Source organism: Schistocerca serialis, chromosome 10 (assembly GCF_023864345.2).
Source record: "Schistocerca serialis cubense isolate TAMUIC-IGC-003099 chromosome 10, iqSchSeri2.2, whole genome shotgun sequence".
Classification (NCBI taxonomy): Eukaryota; Metazoa; Arthropoda; class Insecta; order Orthoptera; family Acrididae; genus Schistocerca; species Schistocerca serialis.
Window position 1 is genome coordinate 108,762,848 of NC_064647.1, and position 23,872 is coordinate 108,786,719.

General features: G+C 43.5%; 1 protein-coding gene across 1 annotated transcript in view; it reads right to left on the reverse strand.

Annotated features, from left to right (window-relative positions):
* LOC126425323 (lysosomal-associated transmembrane protein 4B-like) overlaps window positions 1-23,872 on the reverse strand; it is a 240,967-nt gene that overhangs the window by 67,735 nt on the left and 149,360 nt on the right. Inside the window, exon 2 of the mRNA XM_050088305.1 lies at window positions 1,448-1,599. Coding sequence (XP_049944262.1) covers window positions 1,448-1,531 — 84 coding nt within the window. The 5' untranslated portion in view covers window positions 1,532-1,599. The remainder of the gene's footprint in view (window positions 1-1,447; window positions 1,600-23,872) is intronic.

The window sequence follows — 23,872 nt, forward strand, 5'->3', positions numbered from 1 at the left end:
TTATGATTGGCGTTGTTTGTCTTTTGATTGTGGGTGTGCTCACGTTTAAAAAAAAATTACGGCTACTATTCATAAGAGTTGTCTAGTAAGGAAGTTCCTTAAGCTTTAATTATATGTTGGTCTGTTTGCCTATCACATTGGCTTTCTATGCAGTAACTGAAGGAATGTGTATGGTTGTTCAAGATTGTAGACTTACTAGTATTTGAACTGGTGTTGAGGTTAAGGGCGAGATCAGCATCCCGCAAACCCGCACGGTGCGCGTGGTTAAATGTTTCGCTGTTGGGGAGCCGGCCCTCTGTTCTTGGATTTTGTAAGGATACGTGACGAGTGCATCGCTGTAGTTTTTCGCGTGCTAAATTGCGGGGTGTCGGTGCCGTCCTAGGGCTAGACTTGTGATGTATGTTATGTTGAAAGGGAATTAACTGTACCAAACTTGAGAGAGCTTTTAGTTGTTTTAGGTCTGTACATGGAATAATGTTGATATTTTGTCGATTGCGGCAATAACTTCCTGTGTGGGGAGATCCTCTGAGGGACTTGTATTGTACAGTTGCAGTGCAGTCCATCTGAAACGTGCTGCTTAAAACTTGGGACTGCAGCTCTCTGATGTTATATATTACTGTTTAATCTTAAATGTCTTGGATGTAATATGGTTGTTGAGGATTATGTAATTTTGATCGCTGGTTCCTTAAAGGAAGTATTTCGTTTTAAAATATGTGCTCGGTCAGAGCCGATTTAAATATGATTTTAACTCGTCATTCAAATTTTCTAGTCTTGCTTTCTTAAAAGGCTTTCAGTTAAATGATTGCTATTTGCCTGTTTAAATGTTTGAGTGACTTAAAGGAAAAGAATATTATTTAGTAATTTGTACTGATTGTTCCTTTTGGGTAATACCTGACTTATGTGCTCAATAAATGAGTGTCTAGTCAATGGTGATGCACTGTTCTATTGCTAGCCTACCCCTTCCACTCCACAGCCTATTGAGCTGCTTTGTGTCGAAATTGTGTTCAGAACACCCCTCTGACCTGACACCTCAGCTTATCTTGCGCTTACATTGTCAATGATCCTGCAGTGTTAATCACTTAAATATGTTATCTAGACAAATGTATTCCCAAAATTTCGTTATCTACATTAATAGTTTTTCGGTGTTGCGATTTTTTTTCCGTCGGTGGATCGTACGACTCTGAGGATGCTGTGCTAGTCCGGTTACATTGGATTACAAGGATGATGGACATCAAATGAATTCGCAATTGCTAATAATGACTACTATCAGCTGTAGAAAGGGATGACAATGACAATTTGTGCCGGGTCCAGACTCGAATCAGGATTTCCCGCATATCGCAAGTCGGACATGCACATGCGTCCAAACGGACTTTGCACCGTAATCAGAATGCACTGCAATATCGTATAAGGATGTGGTGTTTGCTTGGTGCTAGAAGGTCATGCTCACCTGGTACCACAGGGCTATGAGTATGGTGCCCGTCTTTAGCGTGCAGCCGCAGCAGCAGCTCTTAAACAGCACACCAGTAGACATCTTCGTTCGTTGTCAGTGACTCTCCCACGATAATTTCTGTGTCCTCGGCGCCTCTGTGCTCGCTGACTCTGAAACAAAAAAAACAGAAGGGTCACGTAAATTGCACCTGATAGTGATCAACTACAGAGAATAACGGCCCCATTTATTTTAGTGTCTACACTGATCGTTCATTAGGTGCTGCTCTCGTTTTTCATTGTAGTGAAGGCAGTCAGCAATTAGAAGACATCTGACTTTTGAAATGCGCACGGGATCGCAGTGCAGTTATTTGGACTATTTACAAGGTCCAGCTGCATTGATGTCATCACAAAATGGTTCGAACGACTCGAAGCACTATGGGACTTAACATCTGCGGTCATCAGTCGCCTAGAACTTAGAACTAATTAAACCTAACTAACCTAAGGACATCACACACATCCATGCCCGAGGCAGGATTCGAACCAGCGACCGTAGAGGTCGCGCGGTTCCAAACTGAAGCGCCTAGAACCGCTCGGCCACATCGGCCGGCAAACGTTGTTGTGATGCCTCGTGTAAGGAGGACAAATACGTAACATCATGTTTTCGACTTTAATAAAGGTCGGATTGTAGCCTATCGCGATTGAGGTTTATCGTATCGCGACATTGCTGCTCGCGTTGCTCGAGATCCAACGACTGTTAGCAGAATATGGAATCGGTCGGTTCAGGATGGTAATACGGAAGGCCGTGCTGGATCCCAACGGCCTCGTATCACTAGCAGTCGAGATGACAGGCATCTTACCCGCATGGCTCTAACGGATCGTGCAGCCACGTCTCGATCCCTGAGTAAACAGATGGGGACGTTAGAAAGACAACAACCACCTGCACGAACAGTTCGACGACGTTTGCAGCAGCATGGACTATCCGCTCGGAGACCACGGCTACGGTTGCCCTTGACGCTGCATCACAGACAGGAGCGCCTGCGATGGCGTACTCAACGACGAACCTGGGTGCACGAATGGCAAAACGTCATTTTTTCGGATGAATCCAAGTTTCGTTTCCAGCATCATGAGAGTCGCATCCGTGTTTGGCGACATCGCGGTGAACGCACATTGGAGGCGTATATTCGTCATCGCCATACTGGCGTATCACCCGGCGTGATGGTACGGTGTGCCATTGGTTACACGTCTCGGTCACCTCTTGTTCGCATTGACGGCACCTTGAACAGTGGGCGTTACATGTCAGATGTGTTACGACCCGTGGCTCTACCCTTCATTCGATCCCTGCGAAACCCTACATCTCAGCAGGATAATGCACGACCGCGTGTTGCAGGTCCTGTGCGGGTCTTTCTGGATACAGAAAATGTTCGACTGCTGCCCAGGCCAGCACATCCTCCAGATCTCCCACCAATTGAAAACGTCTGGTCAATGGTGGCCGAGCAACTGGCTCGTCACAATTCGCCAGTCACTACTGTTGATGAACTGTGGTATCTTGTTGAAGCTGCATGGGCAGCTGTACCTGTTCACGTCATCCAAGCTCTGACTCAATGCCCAGGTGTATCAAGGCCGTTATTACGGCCAGAGGTGGTTGTTCTGGGTACTGATTTCCCAGGATCTATGCACCCAAATTGTGTGAAAATGTAATCACACGTCAGTTCTAGTATAATATATTTGTCCAATTAATACCCGTTTATCATGTGCATTTCTTCTTGGTGTAGCAGTTTTAATGGCCAGTAGTGTATACGAGGTCGACATTCGTGCCTGCGTCCACTTACGAAGAGAGCGGCTTGCGAGGCCAAGGGCACTGCGCTGTGGCGACTGCGTAACAGATGGCAGCACCATCCTTCGTGGACGAAGAATCGAGGCCGAATACCTTGCCGTCCGAAGTCCGTTGTAGACTGTGAGCTGCCCGGTTGATTTCTTCTTGTATCAACAATTTTTTTCAAGCGAGCCGCTACATTTCCCAAATGCCGCTACCTGCTTCCACGACACGAAACACAGTATTTCTTTCAATATAACAAAGAAAGACAATATTATGTCTGGGTTACTACGTACCGGTATGTTTATTCGAATTACCAATTTGCGATGCCGATGGAACCAGATTCTCAAATGAGCCACTAAAAGTAGTAGATCAGTTTTCGTATTCGAGCAACAATGGTCGAAGTACAGACGATAAAAAACACAGAGTGTCAATAGCAAGAAAAGTGATTCACAAAAAGGGAAATTTGTTTATACCTAGTAAAATTAAGGTTTATTATATTTTTTACTTTTATTATTGTATTCTTCCGTTACTTCTTGCTGGAACAATTCCATATTTAAGATTGAATAACAAGTACACTGTTTTTATTATTCTGATTTTTGTTTATTTCTAAATAATTTTTGGTTTATGAGGCCTTTTTCAGGAAGCAACTGTCTAGCGTCTGCGGTGACCCCTATTTCTTTTAGGTAACCAAACACTGTAAGTGAATGAACAATCCACTTGGACAGATGTTGAACACCTGACACTTTACGCAATGAACAATATTGAACACAATAATTAGAATACACAATACATTACAGTATTACCGGTTATGTGGTTAGTACAGCATTACATGTATGTTTGCTGCACAACATAAATGAAGAGTGCTCAGATGGCCAGTACCTCAAATAGTGTGAAGACCTTACAAAATTTTGGATTCTAAACATATGTTGTTGTGGTCTTCAGTCCTGAGACTGGTTTGATGCAGCTCTCCATGCTACTCTATCCTGTGCAAGCTTTTTCATCTCCCAGTACCTACTGCAACCTACATCCTTCTGAATCTGCTTAGTGTATTCATCTCTTGGTCTCCCTCTACGATTTTTACCCTCCACGCTGCCCTCCAATACTAAATTGGTGATCCCTTGATGCCTCAGAACATGTCCTACCAACCGATCCCTTCTTCTGGTCAAGTTGTGCCACAAACTTCTCCCCAATCCTATTCAATACTTCCTCATTAGTTATGTGATCTACCCATCTAATCTTTAGCATTCTTCTGTAGCACCACATTTCGAAAGCTTCTATTCTCTTCTTGTCCAAACTATTTATCGTCCATGTTTCACTTCCATACATGGCTACACTCCATACAAATACTTTCAGAAATGACTTCCTGACACTTAAATCAATACTGGATGTTAACAAATTTCTCTTCTTCAGAAACGCTTTCCTTGCCATTGCCAGCCTACATTTTATATCCTCTCTACTTCCAATACACTGTCCATTCCACCGGCCGAAGTGGCCGTGCGGTTAAAAGCGCTGCAGTCTGGAACCGCAAGACCGCTACGGTCGCAGGTTCGAATCCTGCCTCGGGCATGTATGTTTGTGATGTCCTTAGATTAGTTAGGTTTAACTAGTTCTAAGTTCTAGGGGACTAATGACCTCAGCAGTTGAGTCCCATAGTGCTCAGAGCCATTTGAACCATTTGCACTGTCCATTCCATTCAACTGCTGTCTCTGACAGAATTACAATGTCATCGGCGAACCTCAAGTTTTTATTTCTTCTCCATGGATTTTAATACCTACTCCGAATTTTTCTTTTGTTTCCTTCATTGCTTGCTTAATATACAGATTGAATAACATGGGGGATAGGCTACAGCCCTGTCTCGCTCCCTTCCCAACCACTGCTTCCCTTTCGTGCCCCTCGACTCTTATAACTGCCATCTGGTTTCTGTACAAATTGTAAATAGCCTTTCGCTCCCTGTATTTTACCCCTGCCACCGCCTATTTGACAGTTAACCTGCGTAGCGGTGAGATGTTGCTAATGTAGCAAGAACGAATGGTGTAGTTGCAGTTTTTTTAAATATCACTAAATTCACGCTTATACAACAGGGATGAAGGTTTGAGAGGCGAGGCGAACCGTCGCTTCATACAATGGACGGAGATGCGAGAGAGGCTTCAAGTTCCGACTGTGCATTTTCAGACCGCGTGCATCGCGACTGCGCTGGGCTGTAACGTCAACAGGCGATGTTATCGTCTTTTAGCAGGTCGACGCGTCCCTTCGTCCTCTACAGAGAGCGGCTTGCGAAATCTGGCCCTTAGGGGAGCGGCAGAGAGGAAAGCGCCAGTCAGAAACGCAGGAGTTCCGGGAAACAATTAGACGCCGCTCTTTCCTTGTTCTCCACCTACGCCAGACTTTCAGAGCGCTGGCGTTGCTACTGAAATTGAAGATACTCTTTTGAATCTGCAAGCAGCGATGCGCGGCAGCGACAACGTTTAATATCTCTCAAGCATTGCAACGAGCAGAACACGTCAAGTCCAACCTCAGAGTTTCCAGGAACTTCCTGCAGTGGAAGAGGAGTCAAAATAAACGAATGCGTGTCTCGCTTGATCCGTAGACACTCGGCAAACCGATGGTCAGAGTTTTCGGGGTATTTTCGAGGTACTTACGTCCCATATACCGCGCGATATCCTCAGACGAAATGGTTAGGTTCGCGGTTTTTTTTTTAATTTTTCGCCCCGTGTTCGACACGAAATTATTAGTTTTATGACCGTACGACTTATCTTAGAAGAAAGATTAAGGAAGGGCAAGCCTACGTTTCTAGCATTTGTAGACTTAGAGAAAGCTTTTGACAATGTTGATTGGAATACTGTCTTTCAAATTCTGAAGGTGGCAGGGGTAAAATACAGGGAGCGAAAGGCTATTTACAATTTGTACAGAAAGCAAATGGCAGTTATAAGAGTCGAGGGGTATGAAAGGGAAGCAGTGGTTGGGAAAGCAGTGAGACAGGGCTGTAGCCTATCCCCGATGTTATTCAATCTGTATATTGAGCAAGCAATAAAGGAAACAAAAGAAAAGTTCGGAGTAGGTATTAAAATCCATTAAGAAGAAATAAAAACTTTGAGGTTCGCCGATGACATTGTAATTCTGTCAGAGACAGCAAAGGACTTGGAAGAGCAGTTGCACGGAATGGACTGTGTCTTGAAAGGAGGATATAAGATGAACATCAACAAAAGCAAAACGAGGATAACGGAATGTAGTCGTATTAAGTCGGGTGATGCTGAGGGAATTAGATTAGGAAATGAGATGCTTAAAGTAGTAAAGGAGTTTTGCTATTTGAGGAGCAAAATAACTGATTATGGTCGAAGTAGAGAGGATATAAAATGTAGACTAGCAATGGTAAGGAAAGCGTTTCTGAAGAAGAGGTATTTGTTAACATCGAGTATATATTTAAGTGTCAGGAAGTCGTTTCTGAAAGTAGTTGTATGGAGTGTAGCCATGTATGGAAGTTAAACGTGGATGATAAATAGTTTGGACAAGGAGAGAATAGAACCTTTCTAAATGTGGTGCTACAGAAGAATGCTGAAGATTAGATGGGTAGCTCACATAACTAATGAGGCGGTATTGAATAGAATTGGGGAGACGAGGAGCTTGTGGCACAGCTTGACAAGGACCGGTTGGTAGGGCATATTCTGAGGCATCAAGGGATCACAAATTTAGCATTGGAGGGCAGCGTGGAGGGTAAAAACCGTAGAGGGAGACCAAGAGATGAATACACTAAGCAGATTCAGAAGGATGTAGGTTGCAGTAGTTACTGGGAGATGAAGAAGCTTGCACAGGATAGAGTAGCATGGAGAGCTGCATCAAACCAGTCTCAGGACTGAAGACCACAACTACAACAACAAACCAAACGTTATAGAGAAAGACAGAATCCACTTGAAAGTCTCTTCGAGTATGCTGCCGGATCCGAAAATCAACCCGATTCAACTGAGAACAGTTCTCAGCGGGACGCAGTAGCAGCGGCAACGCCGTTCTCCTGAAGTTTGCGAGGAAATGGATCGCCGAAATATTCAATCGAAATGATTTTAGGGTCCGGCAGCAAACCCGAAGGACCTTCCAAGAATTACCACGCCGGGAAGCCCACGAAGTCACGTACAATCCACTTGCACGGAGTGTAGTGCAGCAAACTTGTTTTTTAACGTTGAAATTACACCTTGTGGGGTGTCACTACCAGACACCACACTTGCTAGGTGGTAGCCTTTAAATCGGCCGCGGTCCGTTAGTATACGTCGGACCCGCGTGTCGCCACTGTAAGTGATTGCAGACCGAGCGCCGCCACACGGCAGGTCTAGGCTAGAGAGACTCCCTAGCACTCGCCCCAGTTGTACAGCCGACTTTGCTAGCGATGGTTCACTGATTACATACGCTCTCATTTGCCGAGACGACCGTTTAGCATAGCCTTCAGCTACGTCATTTGCTACGACCTATCAAGGCGCCATATTGTTACTATAAGTACTATTTTCTGAACAGATAATATTGTGACTCATGTACCATTAAGAGCGACGTTCATCATTAATGGATTAAAGTTAAGTATCAAACTAATTACGTACGCTTTCTGAATTCTAATTCCTTGTCATGTTCCAGACCTCACGTCAGTATAGTTCTTCCCCCCTCACGCCAGCCTGCGTGAGCTAAAACGCGTGCATTTCGGCCTCCACTCGTAACACGGTGTTGGCTCTTCTGCTAACACAAAACTTTATGCAATGGACAATATTAAGCCCAATAAGTAATTAAATTACACGATATTGCAGTATTACTGGTTATATAAACACTGGAACACGTGAGGCAATACTGACCTTACGACTTATCTTAGAAGAAAGATTAAGGAAAGGCAAACCTACGTTTCTAGCATTTGTAGACTTAGAGAAAGCTTTTGACAATGTTGACTGGAATACTCTCTTTCAAATTCTAAAGGTGGCAGGGGTAAAAAATACAGGGAGCGAAAGGCTATTTACAATTTGTACAGAAACCAGATGGCAGTTATAAGAGTCGAGGGGCATGAAAGGGAAGCAGTGGTTGGGAAGGGAGTAAGACAGGGTTGTAGCCTCTCCCCGATGTTGCTCAATCTGTATATTGAGCAAGCAGTAAAGGAAACAAAAGAAAAATTCGGAGTAGGTATTAAAATTCATGGAGAAGAAATAAAAACTTTGAGGTTCGCCGATGACATTGTAATTCTGTCAGAGACAGCAAAGGACTTGGAAGAGCAGTTGAATGGAATGGACAGTGTCTTGAAAGGAGGATATAAGATGAACATCAACAAAAGCAAAACAAGGATAATGGAATGTAGTCTAATTAAGTCGGGTGATGCTGAGGGAATTAGATTAGGAAATGAGGCACTTAAAGTAGTAAAGGAGTTTTGCTATTTGGGGAGCAAAATAACTGATGATGGTCGAACTAGAGAGGATATAAAATGTAGGCTGGCAATGGCAAGGAAAGCGTTTCTGAAGAAGAGAAATTTGTTAACATCCAGTATTGATTTAAGTGTCAGGAAGTCATTTCTGAAAGTATTCGTATGGAGTGTAGCCATGTATGGAAGTGAAACATGGACGATAAAAAGTTTGGACAAGAAGAGAATAGAAGCTTTTGAAATGTGGTGCTACAGAACAATCCTGAAGATTACATGGGTAGATCACATAACTAATGACGACGTATTGAATAGGATTGGGGAGAAGAGAAATTTGTGGCACAACTTGACTAAAAGAAGGGATCGATTGGTAGGACATGTTCTGAGGCATCAAGGGATGACCAATTTAGTATTGGAGGGCAGCGTGGAGGGTAAAAATCGCAGAGGGAGACCAAGAGATGAATACATTAAGCTGATTCAGAAGCATGTAGGTTGCAGTAGATACTGGGAGATGAAGAAGCTTGCACAGGACAGAGTAGCATGGAGAGCTGCATCAAACCAGTCTTAGGACTGAAAACCACAACAACAACAACAACAGTTTCACAAGAAGTCCGCAGAAATTAAAAATAACCTAAATTGGAACGATCACATAGATAATGTTGCGGGTAGAGCAAACCAAATACTGCGATTCATTGGTGGGGCACTTAGCAGGTGCAACAGGTCTACTAAAGAGACTGCTTACACCACGCTTGTCCGCCCCATCCTGGGTTATTGATGTGCTGTGTAGAATCCGCATCAGGTGGGACTGACGAATGACATCGAAAAAGTTCATAGAAGGGCAGCTCGTTTTGTATTACTACGAAATAGGGGAGATAGTGCCGCAGACATGATAGTGGCAATCATTAAAACAAAGGCGTTTTTCGTTGCGACGGGATCTTCTCATGAAATTTTAATCACCAGTTTTCTCCTCCTTCTTTACCGCACCATGAGCCCACAACGCCACCACACGATAATCAATTTCATGGCTTCCAGTGCTTATAACGTTTCTGCTCGTGTAGATTGCGCACTTGTCGCTGGGTTAAATGAGCCCTAGATATGTCAATTCTGATGCGGTATTTTGGCCACGGAGGCGGCAGTAGATTTAATGGTACAGGCCTGGCTAGAAAAATACGAGAGGTGCTGGCTTGCAACACGATTTGCATCAGGGAGTCCTGTGCAGTAATTCTCCAGCTGAACAACAGTGGGCTCGGCCCGCGGTTTCGCCGCAGTTGCAGCGACTCCGAGGAAAGTGAGGTCAGCTGGGTTTCCACAAGTCGCTGGCATTTCCACGGCTGGCGCACAGTAATTTATGCTGTTAATAGCTGGCGTTGCGCCAGCTTCGGCGCCTTCGGGATTGACTGTCGGTGCTACCTTCCAACAAGTGTCTCGGCGCTAGCCTCCAGATACTGACTCGTATCTCATAGCGTGTATGTCGTATACAGGGTGTTACAAAAAGGTACGGCCAAACTTTCAGGAAACATTCCTCACACACAAACAAAGAAAATATGTTATGTGGACATCTGTCCGGAAACGCTTACTTTCCATGTTAGAGCCCATTTTATTACTTCTCTTCAAATCACATTAATCATGGAATGGAAACACACAGCAACAGAACGTACCAGCGTGACTTCAAACACTTTGTTACAGGAAATGTTCAAAATGTCCGCCGTTAGCGAGGATACATGCATCCACCTTCCGTCGCATGGAATCCCTGATGCGCTGATGCAGCCCTGGAGAATGGAGTATTGTATCACAGCCGTCCACAATACGAGCACGAAGAGTCTCTACATTTGGTACCGGGGTTGCGTAAGCAAGAGCTTTCAAATGCCCCCATAAATGAAAGTCAAGAGGGTTGAGGTCAGGAGAGCGTGGAGGCCATGGAATTGGTCCGCCTCTACTAATCCATCGGTCACCGAATCTGTTGTTGAGAAGCGTACGAACACTTCGACTGAAATGTGCAGGAGCTCCATCGTGCATGAACCACATGTTGTGTCGTACTTGTAAAGGCACATGTTCTAGCAGCACAGGTAGAGTATCCCGTATGAAAACATGATAACGTGCTCCATTGAACGTAGGTGGAAGAACATGGGGCCCAATCAAGACATCACCAACAATGCCTGCCCAAACGTTCACAGAAAATGTGTGTTGATGACGTGATTGCACAGTTGCGTGCGGATTCTCGTCAGCCCACACATGTTGGTTGTGAAAATTTACAATTTGATCACGTTGGAATGAAGCCTCATCCGTAAAGAGAACATTTGCACTGAAATGAGGATTGACACATTGTCGGATGAACCATTCGCAGAAGTGTACTTGTGGAGGCCAATCAGCTGCTGATAGTGCCTGCACACGTTGTACATGGTACGGAAACAACTGGTTCTCCTGTAGCACTCTCCATACAGTGACGTGGTCACCGTTACCTTGTACAGCACCAACTTCTCTGACGCTGACATTAGGGTTATCGTCAACTGCACGAAGAATTTCCTCGTCCATTGCAGGTGTCCTCGTCGTTCTAGGTCTTCCCCAGTCGCGAGTCATAGGCTGGAATGTTACGTGCTCCCTAAGACGCCGATCAATTGCTTCGAACGTCTTCCTGTCGGGACACCTTCGTTCTGGAAATCTGTCTCGATACAAACGTACCGCGCCACGGCTATTGCCCCGTGCTAATCCACACATCAAATGGGCATCTGCCAACTCCGCATTTGTAAACATTGCACTGACTGCAGAACCATGTTCGTGATGAACACTAACCTGTTGATGCTACGTACTGATGTGCTTGATGCTGGTACTGTAGAGCAATGAGTCGCATGTCAACACAAGCACCGAAGTCAACATTACCTTCCTTCAATTGGGCCAACTGGCGGTGAGTCGAGGAAGTACAGTACATACTGACGAAACTAAAATGAGCTCTAACATGGAAATTAAACGTTTCCGGACACATGTCCACATAACATCTTTTCTTTATTTGTATGTGAGGAATGTTTCCTGAAAGTTTGGCCGTACCTTTTTGTAACACCCTGCATAGCGATTGCCGCATGTTTGAAAGATCATTTTGAGAACGGGTCGAGCGATTTGTCTGATTTAGTGTGTATGCTTGCGTGTGCGTGTGTGCGTGAGTGTGTGTGTGTGTGTGTGTGTGTGTGTGTGTGTGTGTGTGTGTGTGTGCGCGTGCGTCTGGGGAAGTCACACACATTTGACAATTTGAACATTTTTGACAAGGTTCGTACGAAAGAAAATTTTGGATGCTCCACTGGAAAAGACGAAAAAGTGGATGGTATATCTGTATAAAAATCTCGATGAAAGAAACGTGACGGTCGGTTTGACAGTTCTGCTGTCACATGTTTTCATATCAACAACATACTCCGCATTGAATATTGATATTTTGCGTAAAAGAATGCAATTTAAAGCGATATTACAGTGTTATACCGTATAACGGTACTTTGCGGACAGGCGTGTCAATTAGTACCATATTGATTAAACTGGGGCATAAATAGACTTTATTTTGGAAGAATTAAAAAGGGGAAAGTAATACGAAACTTTAGTAACTGCACAGTATTACTAAGAATCAATATAATGAAAAGTAATAAAAAGCAAAGTAGCAAAGACCAAGCGGGACAGAAAGATATAGGGGCGCGTTTGTTTTTTAATACATATAAAAGAACATGTAACACATTATTGAGCTCTCTACCTTCAGTTATCGCGATCGTGCTAGCCGATGAAAAAGTGGTATGCGACTGCGAAATTCGTTAACGTTTAAAATACATTAGCTGTGACGAAGTGATCAGAGACGTTTATTGTCGGGTGGAGTGAGAATGAATCCGACAACATAATTCGAAGTTCGTGTTAACTGGGAAAAATACTCTTGGGAAACTATTATGGTTGTGGAAACCACGAAAGTTGTGCGCAACGGAAAGCTGTAGTTTACGTAATTCTGCATTTGATAAAATGCTGAAACGCGTGTGCGCGGAACATTAATAGAATCTTATCCTTGGACGGTTGCGGGGGTAACTGATACAAACAACGCGCCAGCATAAAAAATAGTTCGCTTATTAACTACCAGATATTAATTAACGGGGACCTAAAATACTAAAAAAGAAGGATAGGATCATCACCTCCAATCTCGATTCATATTTCATATTTAATTAGTGAAAAGAGAAGTGTTAATAAATAAACTACATTTCAATTTTATCCACGATTTTGGCTTTATTACGTAGTCTTGACTACATGATAAACAATATCTGTGGAAGTTGTATGCAACGTATCGTCATAATATTAAGCCAACCAATATTGTGGGACACCAAAAATGTAAATGCATGAAATTGTTCTTACAGCGGATTGTATAATGTGTAAGTGCGACGAACTATATTGAGAAACTGAACATCCATTACGTACTTGCATGTTTATCTGCGAAAATAGTCCTTGTCGGTACATCAGCATAGAGTTCGAATAGAATCGCTGGAACATTGCAAACCATTCAGATTAATCGGACATCTAAATACGCATAATGCTGGTACCACCAGGATGTGTTCTTTCTCCTCACCCCCGTGGCAGTAGTTGAATTAAGAGTCGGCCGGAAAATACATTTAAATCAATTGAAGACCATTGAGATAGCGTCACGAATTTTCAAACGTCCACCGCCATGTACGAGGGTTGTTTTTTAAGTAAGGGCCGTTCGCGCGTATAGTCCCGTAGTTCGCGCGGACGCCGCAACAAGCCACCGCGCCACTTGCCGGCATCCTTCCCGTTCACACTGATGCAAGTTGCAGCTCTGTAGCTGACGTGTACGCATCGCTGTGCTACTTTATAATGTTTACGATTATTGAATCGCCCGCCGCGTGTGAGATACGATCAGTGACACGTTTTTTGACCGCGAGAAGCCTATCAGCTGCAAACATTCATCGTCAGTTAACGGAAGTTTATGGCTCGAATGCAATGAGTGAAGGTAAAGTGCGTCAATGTGTTAGAGAGTTTAAAAATGGCCGTCAAAACGTCCGTGATGAAGAACGCTCAGGCCGGCCCTCTGTGATCACTGATGATTTGGTGGCTGCAGTCGAAACAAAGATTCGTGAGGACAGAAGATTCACAATTTCCACTCTTTCTTTGGAATTTCCACAAGTTTCAAGATCGGTTTTGTACAAAATTGTGTCTGAAAACCTAAACTTTAAGAAACTGTGTTCTCGGTGGTTACCCAGACTCCTCACAGAGGACCACAAAGGGAAGAGATTTGGCACTTCATTGGACTTTTTGATTCGTTACGAGGAAGAAGGGGATGACATGTTGAGTCAAATTGTCACTGGAGATGAAACATGGGTATCCCATATCACTCCAGAAAGCAAGCGACAATCGATGGAATGGCGACACACAACCTCACCCGTCAAGGTCAAAGCCAAACAGACGCTGTCAAAGCGCAAGATTATGGCAACTGTGTTCTGGGACCGGTGAGGTATTTTGCTAGAGGACTTTATGCCACGAGGAACGACATTCAACTCAGATGCCTACTGTGCAACTCTAAAGAAGCTCCACAGAGCAATTCAAAACAAAATGCGCGGCATGCTGACAAAAGGAGTTTTGCTCCTGCACGATAACGCTAGGCCTCACACCTCTCAAAAGACTTGGGATTTGATTGATTCTTTTGGCTGGGAAGTTTTGGACCATGCACCATACAGCCCCGACCTTGCTCCTAGCGATTTTCACCTTTTCCGGTACCCGAAACACCATCTTGGCGGGCAGCGCTTCAATGACGACGATGAAGTGAAAGCGGCCGTGAACTCTTGGCTGTCTGAGCAGGCTGCCGAATTCTTTGAAGAGGGAATTAAAAACTTAGTTGTACTGTATGACAAGTGCTTAAATAAATAAGGCAACTATGTAGAAAAATAGGTAAAAGTGTGTAGAATCAGAAAATAAAAGCTTTTTTACAAAAGTATTTGTATCTTTTTTAAAAAATAAAAACGGCCCTTACTTAAAAAACAACCCTCGTATGAAGGCGAGTGACAGCACGAGTGTTATCGTCGATCGAGGGTGTCATCGTGATCGTACTGAATGACACTGAGCGGTTACAACCGGTGATAATCATATCTGTGGTGTGTTGCAAAGATTGAATTGACGTCAGTTAGCGGTAATTTGGTGTGATGTGAACACTGAATTGATTTCAGTTTGTACTTTATTTCTTTGAAAAAAAAATGCCACCAGGGAAGCGTCGAAACATCAGTTGGCGTACGCGCAACGCAGGCCGCCTACATGAGACTAACGATGAGCGTAGGCAGCGTTTGCAGACAAATGAAACGAAATGAAATGATCGTATGGCATTGTTGGCCGGGACACCCCATTCGGGGGAGTTCGGCCGCCGTACTGCAAGTCCTCTTTAGCTGACGCCACATCTGCGACTTGCGAGTCAATGATGATAAATCGGATACGAATTTCTCAAGTGCATCCGTTATGACTTCGGAACAGCGCATACAGTCGAATTCGAGTCGCTCAGTTGGAGATTACGCACAAAATAGTTTGGAACGTCGGCAAAAGAGACGGCTAAACATGTGCTATCGGCGGTGATCATTTCTTTGATGTGTTGCAAAGACTCAGTTGATTCCAGTTCGTGGTAATTTGGTGTGTTGCAAACATTCAGTTGGTTTCAGTTCGTGGTTTGTTTCTTTGGAAAAAATGTCACCAATGAGGCGTCGAAATATCTGTCGGCACACGTACAACGCAAGCCGACTACATAATAGTGGTGTCAACCAGACTGACGAAGAAGGTAGACAACGTTTGGAGGCAAATCGAATAGGAATTTCTCGAGCGCTGTCCACGACGACTCTGGAACAACATAGTCGAGTACGATTCGCTCAGTTAGAGCTTACGCACGAAATACACTGAAGAGCCAAAGAAAGTGGTACACCTGCCTAACATCGTGAAGGGCCTCCGCGAGCACGAAGTAGTGCCGCAAACGGCGTGGAATGGACTCGACTTATGTCTGCAGCAGTGATAGAGGGAACTGACACCATGAACCCTGCAGGGCTGTACATAAATTCGTAAGAGTACAAGCAGGTGGAGACTTCTTCCGATCGGAACGTTGCAAGATATCCCAGATATGCTCAATAATGTTGATGTCTGGGGAGTTCGGTGCCCAGTGGAAGCACTTAAACCCAGAAGAGTGTTCCTGGAGTCACTCTGTAGCAATTGTGGACGTGTGGCATGTTGCATTGTCCTGCTGGAATTGACCAAGTCCGTAGGAATGCACAATGGGCGTGAATGGACACAGGATGCTTACTTACGTGTCACCCGTCAGAGTCGTATCTAGACATATCAGGGATCCCCTATCACTCCAACTACACAAACCCCACTCCACTACAGAGCCTTCCCAGCTTGAACAGTGCCCTGCTGACAAGCAGGTTCCATGGCTTCATGAGGTTGTCTCCATACCAGAACACATCCATCCACTCGATGCAATTTGAAACGAGACTCGTCCGACCAGGCAACATGTTTCCAGTCATCAACAGTCCGATGTCGGTGTTGGTGGGCGCAGGCGATGTGTAAAGCTTTATGTCGTGCAGCCATTAAGGGCACATGAGTGGGCCTTCGGCTCCGAAAGCCCGTATCGATGAATGGTTCGCACGCTGACAGTTGTTGATGGCCCATCATTCAAATCTGCTGTAATTTGCGGGAAGGTTACACTTCTGTCATGTTAACGATGCTCTTTAGTCGCCGTTGGTTCCGTCCTTCAGAATCTTTTTCGGCCGCAGCGATATCGGAGATTTGATGTTTTACCGTAACCTGATATTTACGGTACACTAGTGAAATGGTCGTACAGGAAAATATCCACTTCATCGCTACCTGGGAGATACTGTGCCCCATCGCTCGAGCGCCGACTGCAGCACCATGTTCAAACTCACTTAAATCTTGATAACCTGCCATTATAGCAGCAGTAACAAATCTAACAAATGCGCCAGACGTTTGTTGTCTTATATAGGTGTCGCCGAGAGCAGTGTCGTATTCTGCCTGTTTACATATCTCTGTATTTGAATACACGTACCTATACCAGTTTTGCCGGCCGAAGTGGCCGTGCGGTTAAAGGCGCTGCAGTCTGGAACCGCAGGACCGCTACGGTCGCAGGTTCGAATCCTGCCTCGGGCATGGATGTTTGTGATGTCCTTAGGTTAGTTAGGTTTAACTAGTTCTAAGTTCTAGGGGACTAATGACCTCAGCAGTTGAGTCCCATAGTGCTCAGAGCCATTTTGAACCTATACCAGTTTCTTTGGCGCTTAAGTGTAATTTGGAACTTCGATAAAATAGGTGGCCAAACGTGTCAATTCGAACTGAACGTTTCGTGTTCAAATACGAGCCAACAATCGATTACGCCACGGATGTACTGGTCGACTTGGGTACAATGAACAATGTTTGTCAACACTACAGTGCTTTGGATGTTTCGACACGAACCGTCAGGATCACTTTGTGCAAGCGGAACGGTCAAATTAACCACAACAGACGCAGCCACAAGAGCCACTGACATCAACGCTTTCTGACCAAGACCATCGATCGAACCTTTTTTTTTTTTTTTTTTTTTTTTTTTTTTTTTTTTTTTTTTTTTTTTTTTTTTTGCAGAATATCCGAAAGTACAACAGTTGCTCGGTACAACGAAAAACTAGTCCAAAACTTCGCTCGATGGCTGGTTTCGGGCTGAGACTCGTTTTCGAATCATCGTAAACTAATCAAAAATGGTATATCGGAAGATGTAAAAACAATATCAAAAATGTTGCGCATTTGTGACATGGTTTTCACATTTTCGGATATACCATTTTTGACTAAGTGACGGTGATCTGAAAATGGGTTTCGGCCTGAAAGTAGTCATCGAACGAATAAAAAAAGCAAAATTTGCAACTTTGGGATTAAACTGAGTAATTAGTCACCTCACCAGGTCGATCATCTTGCCCCCAGTCTTCCCAACCGAGAAACAAATTTTGTTTCAAGATTGTAAGAAAAACTGTATGCCACCGTCGCACAGAATGAAGGTGCGCAGGAGTCTAGGTATTCCGACTGCCGTTCTTTTTCCCATGAACAATGCATCTGTTCTGACACATGATGATGAAGCAAAGCCTCCACCCCTCCCTCTCTCTGACGCCATCGAATCACAATGTCGCCAAACACCAAATTTTCACCGACAACCGCAATGGCAACTCCATTCAACGTCGGTGCACTGAAGCGTCTTTAATGTTCGCCAGCTGCTCTTTTGTCTATTCTGATCACTGTGTTGTGATCCTCCAAAGACATCTTGAACAATTTGACCAGTTGATTGTGTTCGTGTAAGAGTTTTACAGAAAGTTAGACGCTTGCATAGGATAGACTAGCATGAAGAGCTGCTTCAAATTGGAAAATTGCGCAGGTCGGACCAGTGTTTAAGAAGGGTAGTAGGAGTAATCCATCGAACTACAGACCTATATCATTGACGTCGGTTTGCAGTAGGGTTTTGGAGCATATACTGTATTCAAACATTATGAAAAAAATGAAATGATCATATGGCATTGTTGGCCGGGAGTCCCCATGCGGGGAAGTTCGGCCGCCGTATTGCAAGTCCTTTTTAGCTGACGCCACTTCGGCGACTTGAGAGTCAATGATGATGAAATGATGATGAAAGACTGTACAACACACAGTCATCACGAGGCAGAGAAAATACCTGACCCCGGCGGGAATTGAACCCGGGACCCCGTGCGAGGGAAGCGAGAACGCTACCGCAATACCAATCAAACATTATGAATCACCTCGACAGGAACGATTTACTGATACGTAATCAGCATGGTTTCAGAAAACATCGTTCGTGTGCAACGCAACTAGCTCTTTATTTGCACGTAGTAATGGCCCCTATCGACAGGGGATCTCAAGTACATTCCGTATTTCTAGATTTCCGGAAAGCTTTTAACACCGTTCCTCACAAGCGACTTCAAATCAAGCTGCGGGCCTATGGGGTATCGTCTCAGTTGTGCGACTGGATTCGTGATTTCCTGTCAGGAAGGTCGCAGTTCGTAGTAATCGACGGCAAATCATCGAGTAAAACTGAAGTGATATCAGGTGTTCCTCAGGGAAGCGTCCTAGGACCTCTGCTGTTCCTGATCTATATAAATGATCTGGGTGACAATCTGAGCAGTTCTCTTAGGTTGTTTGCAGATGATGCTGTAATTTACCGTCTACTAAGGTCATCCGAAGATCAGTATCAGTTGCAAAGCGATTTAGAAAAGATTGCCGTATGGTGTGTCAGGTGGCAGTTGACGTTAAATAACGAAAGGTGTGAGGTGAACCAAATGAGTTCCAAAAGAAATCCGTTGGAATTCGATTACTCGATAAATAGTACAATTCTCAAGGCTGTCAATTCAACTAAGTACTTGGGTGTTAAAATTACGAACAACTTCAGTTGAAAAGACCACATAGATAATACTGTGGGGAAGGCGAGCCAAAGGTTGCGTTTCATTGGCAGGACACTTAGAAGATGCAACGAGTCCACTAAAGAGACAGCTTACACTACACTCGTTCATCCTCTGTTAGAATATTGCTGCGCGGTGTGGGATCCTTATCAGGTGAGATTGACGGAGGACATCGAAAGGGTGCAAAAAAGGGCAGCTCGTTTTGTATTATCACGTAATAGGGGAGAGAGTGTGGCAGATATGATACGCAAGTTGGGATGGAAGTCATTAAAGCAAAGACGTTTTTCGTCGCGGCGAGATCTATTTACGAAATTTCAGTCACCAACTTTCTCTTCCGAATTCTAAAATATTGAGCGCAACCTACATAGGTAGGAATGATCATGAAAATAAAATAAGAGAAATCAGAGTTCGAACAGAAGGTTTAGGTGTTCGTTTTTCCCGCGCGCTGTTCGGGAGTGGAATAGTAGAGAGATAGTATGATTGTGGTTCGATGAACCCTCTGCTAAGCACCTAAATGTGAATTGCCGAGTAGTGATGTAGATGTAGATGTTCAAACCAGTCTGCGGACTGAAAACAACAATAATAACAACAACAACGCTGTGGAATTATCCCTCTCCAACCATTTATTTCTCCATAATCTCTTGTACAGACATTAGTCTCATCTCACTGCAAAGGAAAATCAGGACAAGTTTGTTTTCCATAGGAATAATAGACAAAATATCTACTTTGTGCGAAAACTGGCAATTGTCCATGAAAAATAAAAAGTGCGAGGTCTTTCACGTTCAGTGAATTTCGGTTAACGGCTGAACCACAAAAATCTAAAATCTAAATCTGTTTAACTTTAAATACCTTGGGATTACAATCACGAACAACTTACGTTGGTACCAGTACACAGAAAACTGTGCTGGGAAGGCGCACTAAAGGCTGCGATTTATTGGCAAAACACTGAGAAAATGCAACAAACCTACTACAGAGACTGCCTACACCACACTTCTCCATCCTGTTCCGGATTATTGCTGCGCAGTACTAGGTAGGTTTGATTGAGGACATCGAAAAACTTCGAAGAGGGAAGCTCGTTTTGTATTACCGCGAAATACGAGTGCTTCTGTCACGGGTATAATTGTTACGGTGGCAATCTTTAAAACAACGGTACTTTCCGTTGCGGCGATGCCTTTACACGAAGTCGCAAGCACCAAATTTATCCTCTCAATGCCATAACATTTTGTTGACTCCCACCGACATAGGGTGGAAATATCACGTTAACAGAATATTCCGTCGGTTCTTGGTAGAACAACATTATAATAAATGAAAAGCACCAGTTTTCTTTTGTTCTACCATATTGGAGGAAACATCATTGAGTTAAAATAAGAGTAATCGGACCTCGCACGGAAACATTTAAGTGATCATTTTTGCCACGTGCTATTCGAGAATGGAACTGTCGAGAACTAGTTTGAAAGGAGTCCTATGAACCTCCGCCAAATATTTAAATGTGAAATGTGGATTAATCATGTAGATATAGGTTTAGAACGGAATCTCTAGTGCGTCACTAGTGAGTCACGTTGCAACTCAATCTGAAAACCTGTTGGTGTTACTTGTTATGTAACTAATCAATGAAATGCAAATCTACAGCTGTTTACCTCGTATCTAAAAATAGCTATTACTCGTTGTTTATTGTTGAATTGCATTTCTACAGTATTAGAGGAATCGAAGGCAAATTATATTTTATGATGTCGACGGTAGTGAAAGTGCGAAAAAGGGGTTTTGTCTGTGTTTTTCCCATCTCCTCCTAAATCACTCCACCGATATCACCCTAACTTGGTACACCACGTACCTATCACGGTTCACGAGGTATGACGTCATAAACACTGAGATGCGTGAAAAAAGGTATAGAAAAGTGGATAAATGGAGGCAAGTCCAAAGCTCTGGCTGCATTACGTTTAAATTTATTACAAAAATGTTTAAAATGGCTCTGAGCACTATGGGATACTGAGGTCATCAGTCCCTTAGAACTTAGAACTACTTAAACCTAACTAACCTAAGGACATCACACACATCCAATATCGAGGCAGGATTCGAACCTGCGACCGTGGCGGTCGAGCGGTTCCAGACTGTAGCGCCTAGAACCGCTCTGCCACCCCGACCGGCCTTAAAACGTCATTTTATGTGCATTGCTCTCGGGGTATTGTGTTTTTTTATTATTTACGATAAATAATTATCTGTGTTATGGGTAAACTAACATCATTTTGTATTTTTATAAATGGATAGACTAGAAGAAAGAATTTTGCGTGGCTGGAAGAAGACGACCTACAAGATGTTGCAGTAGAATCTGTTTGAGCCGATAATACCGAAAGTGAACTAGACAGTGAACTCAGCGCCCACCGTACCTAAAAGAACAGTCATCAGATGAAGATGAGGTGGAAATGTCTTCCATCCAAGAACGAGGTCAGTTATTATACTTAGGCAAAGACAAACAAACGAAGTGGAGTTACAATCGAGGACGTTCCAATGTGAGGACAAGATCTCATAATATTGTTATTGGTAGACAAGAGATAAAAGCAGTAGCAAAAGACGCAAAAGATACTGTAGACTTTTCTTTTTTATGTAAGTGAAGAAATGCTGACTGACGTAGTGTATACGAATATTCATATTAGAAAAATCAAGGCTCGTTCTTCAAGAGAGAGGGGTTTGTAAAGAGACTCTAAGATCAAAGAGCTGAAAGCGTTTATTGGCATTTTCTACGTGGCTGGTATAAAAAAAAATGCGCCATTTCAATGTGCAGGAAATGTGGGACAACGTCGGCAGAGCTCCTGATTATTTTTCGAGCCGTTATGAGCAGTACTAGATTTCTTTTTCTGATGACAACTATAAGGTCTAAGTATGACAATCTCGCCCCAATTCGTGGAATATTTGATTCGTTTGTCGCAAAGTGTCGATCAATTATCAGGCAGAAAAAAATGTAACAATTGATGAAATGTTACAAGCATTTAGAGGCCGCTGTAATTTCTGTATGTACATAGCAATAAACCGGCCAAGTACGGAATCAAGGCGAATGCTTCATCTGACTCAAAGTCTTTTTACACAAATAATGTAAAAATGTGCCCAGGCAAGCAACCAAAGTGGCCCATACAAATTCGATAACACTGCATCTGCAATCGTGAATCATTTATCACAAGATATATTATACACCGGTTGAAATAATTATTTTACCGCGATTCCACTGGCTGACGAATCGATGAGCAAAAAGCCGGCCGAAGTGGCCGAGCGGTTCTAGGCGCTTCAGTCTGGAACCGCGCGACCGCTACGGTTGCAGGTTCCAATCCTGCCTCGGGCATGGATGTATGTGATGGCCTTACGTTAGTTAGGTTTAAGTAGTTCTAAGTTCTAGGGGACTGATGACCTCAGAAGTTAAGTCCCATAGTGCTCAGAGCCATTTGAACCATTTTTTTTTTAATGAGCAAATGAACAACTTTAGTTGGTACTCTCAGGAAGAATAAAAAATAAATCCCTAGATACTAAAATAAGACCAACACGCAGTAGTATTCTTGCTTTTGATGAAAACAAGGTTCTGGTTTCCTATATACCAAAGAAAAAAAAATAGTTTTACTTATGATAAGTACACTCCATGACAATGATCAGATTGATCCGATAACTGGGGAACACGCAAAACTCGCATCATCACGTATTGTAATCGAATAAAAGGTGGTGTCTATGTAGTGGATCGACTGAAAGAAGAAAATTCCGTGGCTCGAGGAGTATGTAGGTGGCCACTGAGATTTTTTTCGATTTTAAAATTACCGGCATAAACAAATAATATATAAAGAAAATACAAATGTGATTATTTCTCATCCTCTACTGCAAGTTAGTCCGCAGCTCGTGAACGCGCGGTAGCGTTCTCGCTTCCCGCGCCTGGGTTCCCGCGTTCGATTCCCGGCGGGGTCAGGGATTTTCTCTGCCTCGTGATGACTGGGTGTTGTGTGTTGTCCTTAGGTTAGTTAGGTTTAAGTAGTTCTAAGTTCTAGGGGACTGATGACCATAGATGTTAAGTTCCATAGTGCTCAGAGCCATTTTTTACAGCAAGTTATAAACGATTTACCAAGTAAACAAGTTTCAGACGCTGAAAAACTCAATGGTGTATGTCAAGTCTGTCCAAGGCGCCGGCCGGAGTGGCCGAGCGGTTCTAGGCGCTTCAGTCTGAAACCGCGCTACCGCTACACTCGCAGGTTCGAAACCTGCCTCGGGCGATGTGTGTGATATCCTTAGGTCAGTTAGGTTTAAGTAGTTCTAAATTCTAGGGGACTGATGATCTCAGATGATAAGTCCCACAGTGCTCACAGCCGTTTGAACCCATTTTTTCGTTGCCACTGTCTCAGCTTTCACATTTAGTGTGTTCTGTACACGTTTTCTGTCGTGAATGAAAATTTCCTGCTCTTCATAAATATTGAATTTGTTGCCTTTCCCCTTTTTTATTCAAATAGTACTAGATTGTCCTCAATATTATCATAGGAATGTGGTGTATCCTGAATGTATGTAGCTATGGCAGATTTATTTGGTGTGTTGCATCTAAGTGCGTTAATGTGTTCTCTGAATCTAGTTCGAAGCTTCGTCCAGTCTGACCTATATATTGTTTTTTGGACCCGGCAATCGAAAATAGGTTCGATTACAACCTTGAATCAAAAATGACTAAGTAAGCCGTCTGAGAGTGATTCAAGGAGGTCGTCACTAAAATTGGGGCCGTGCGAACTTCGCCTCGCCGATTTGATTCGTATTGACAGGAAATATACAGCATGTCCTTAACTTGAACATATGTAAACA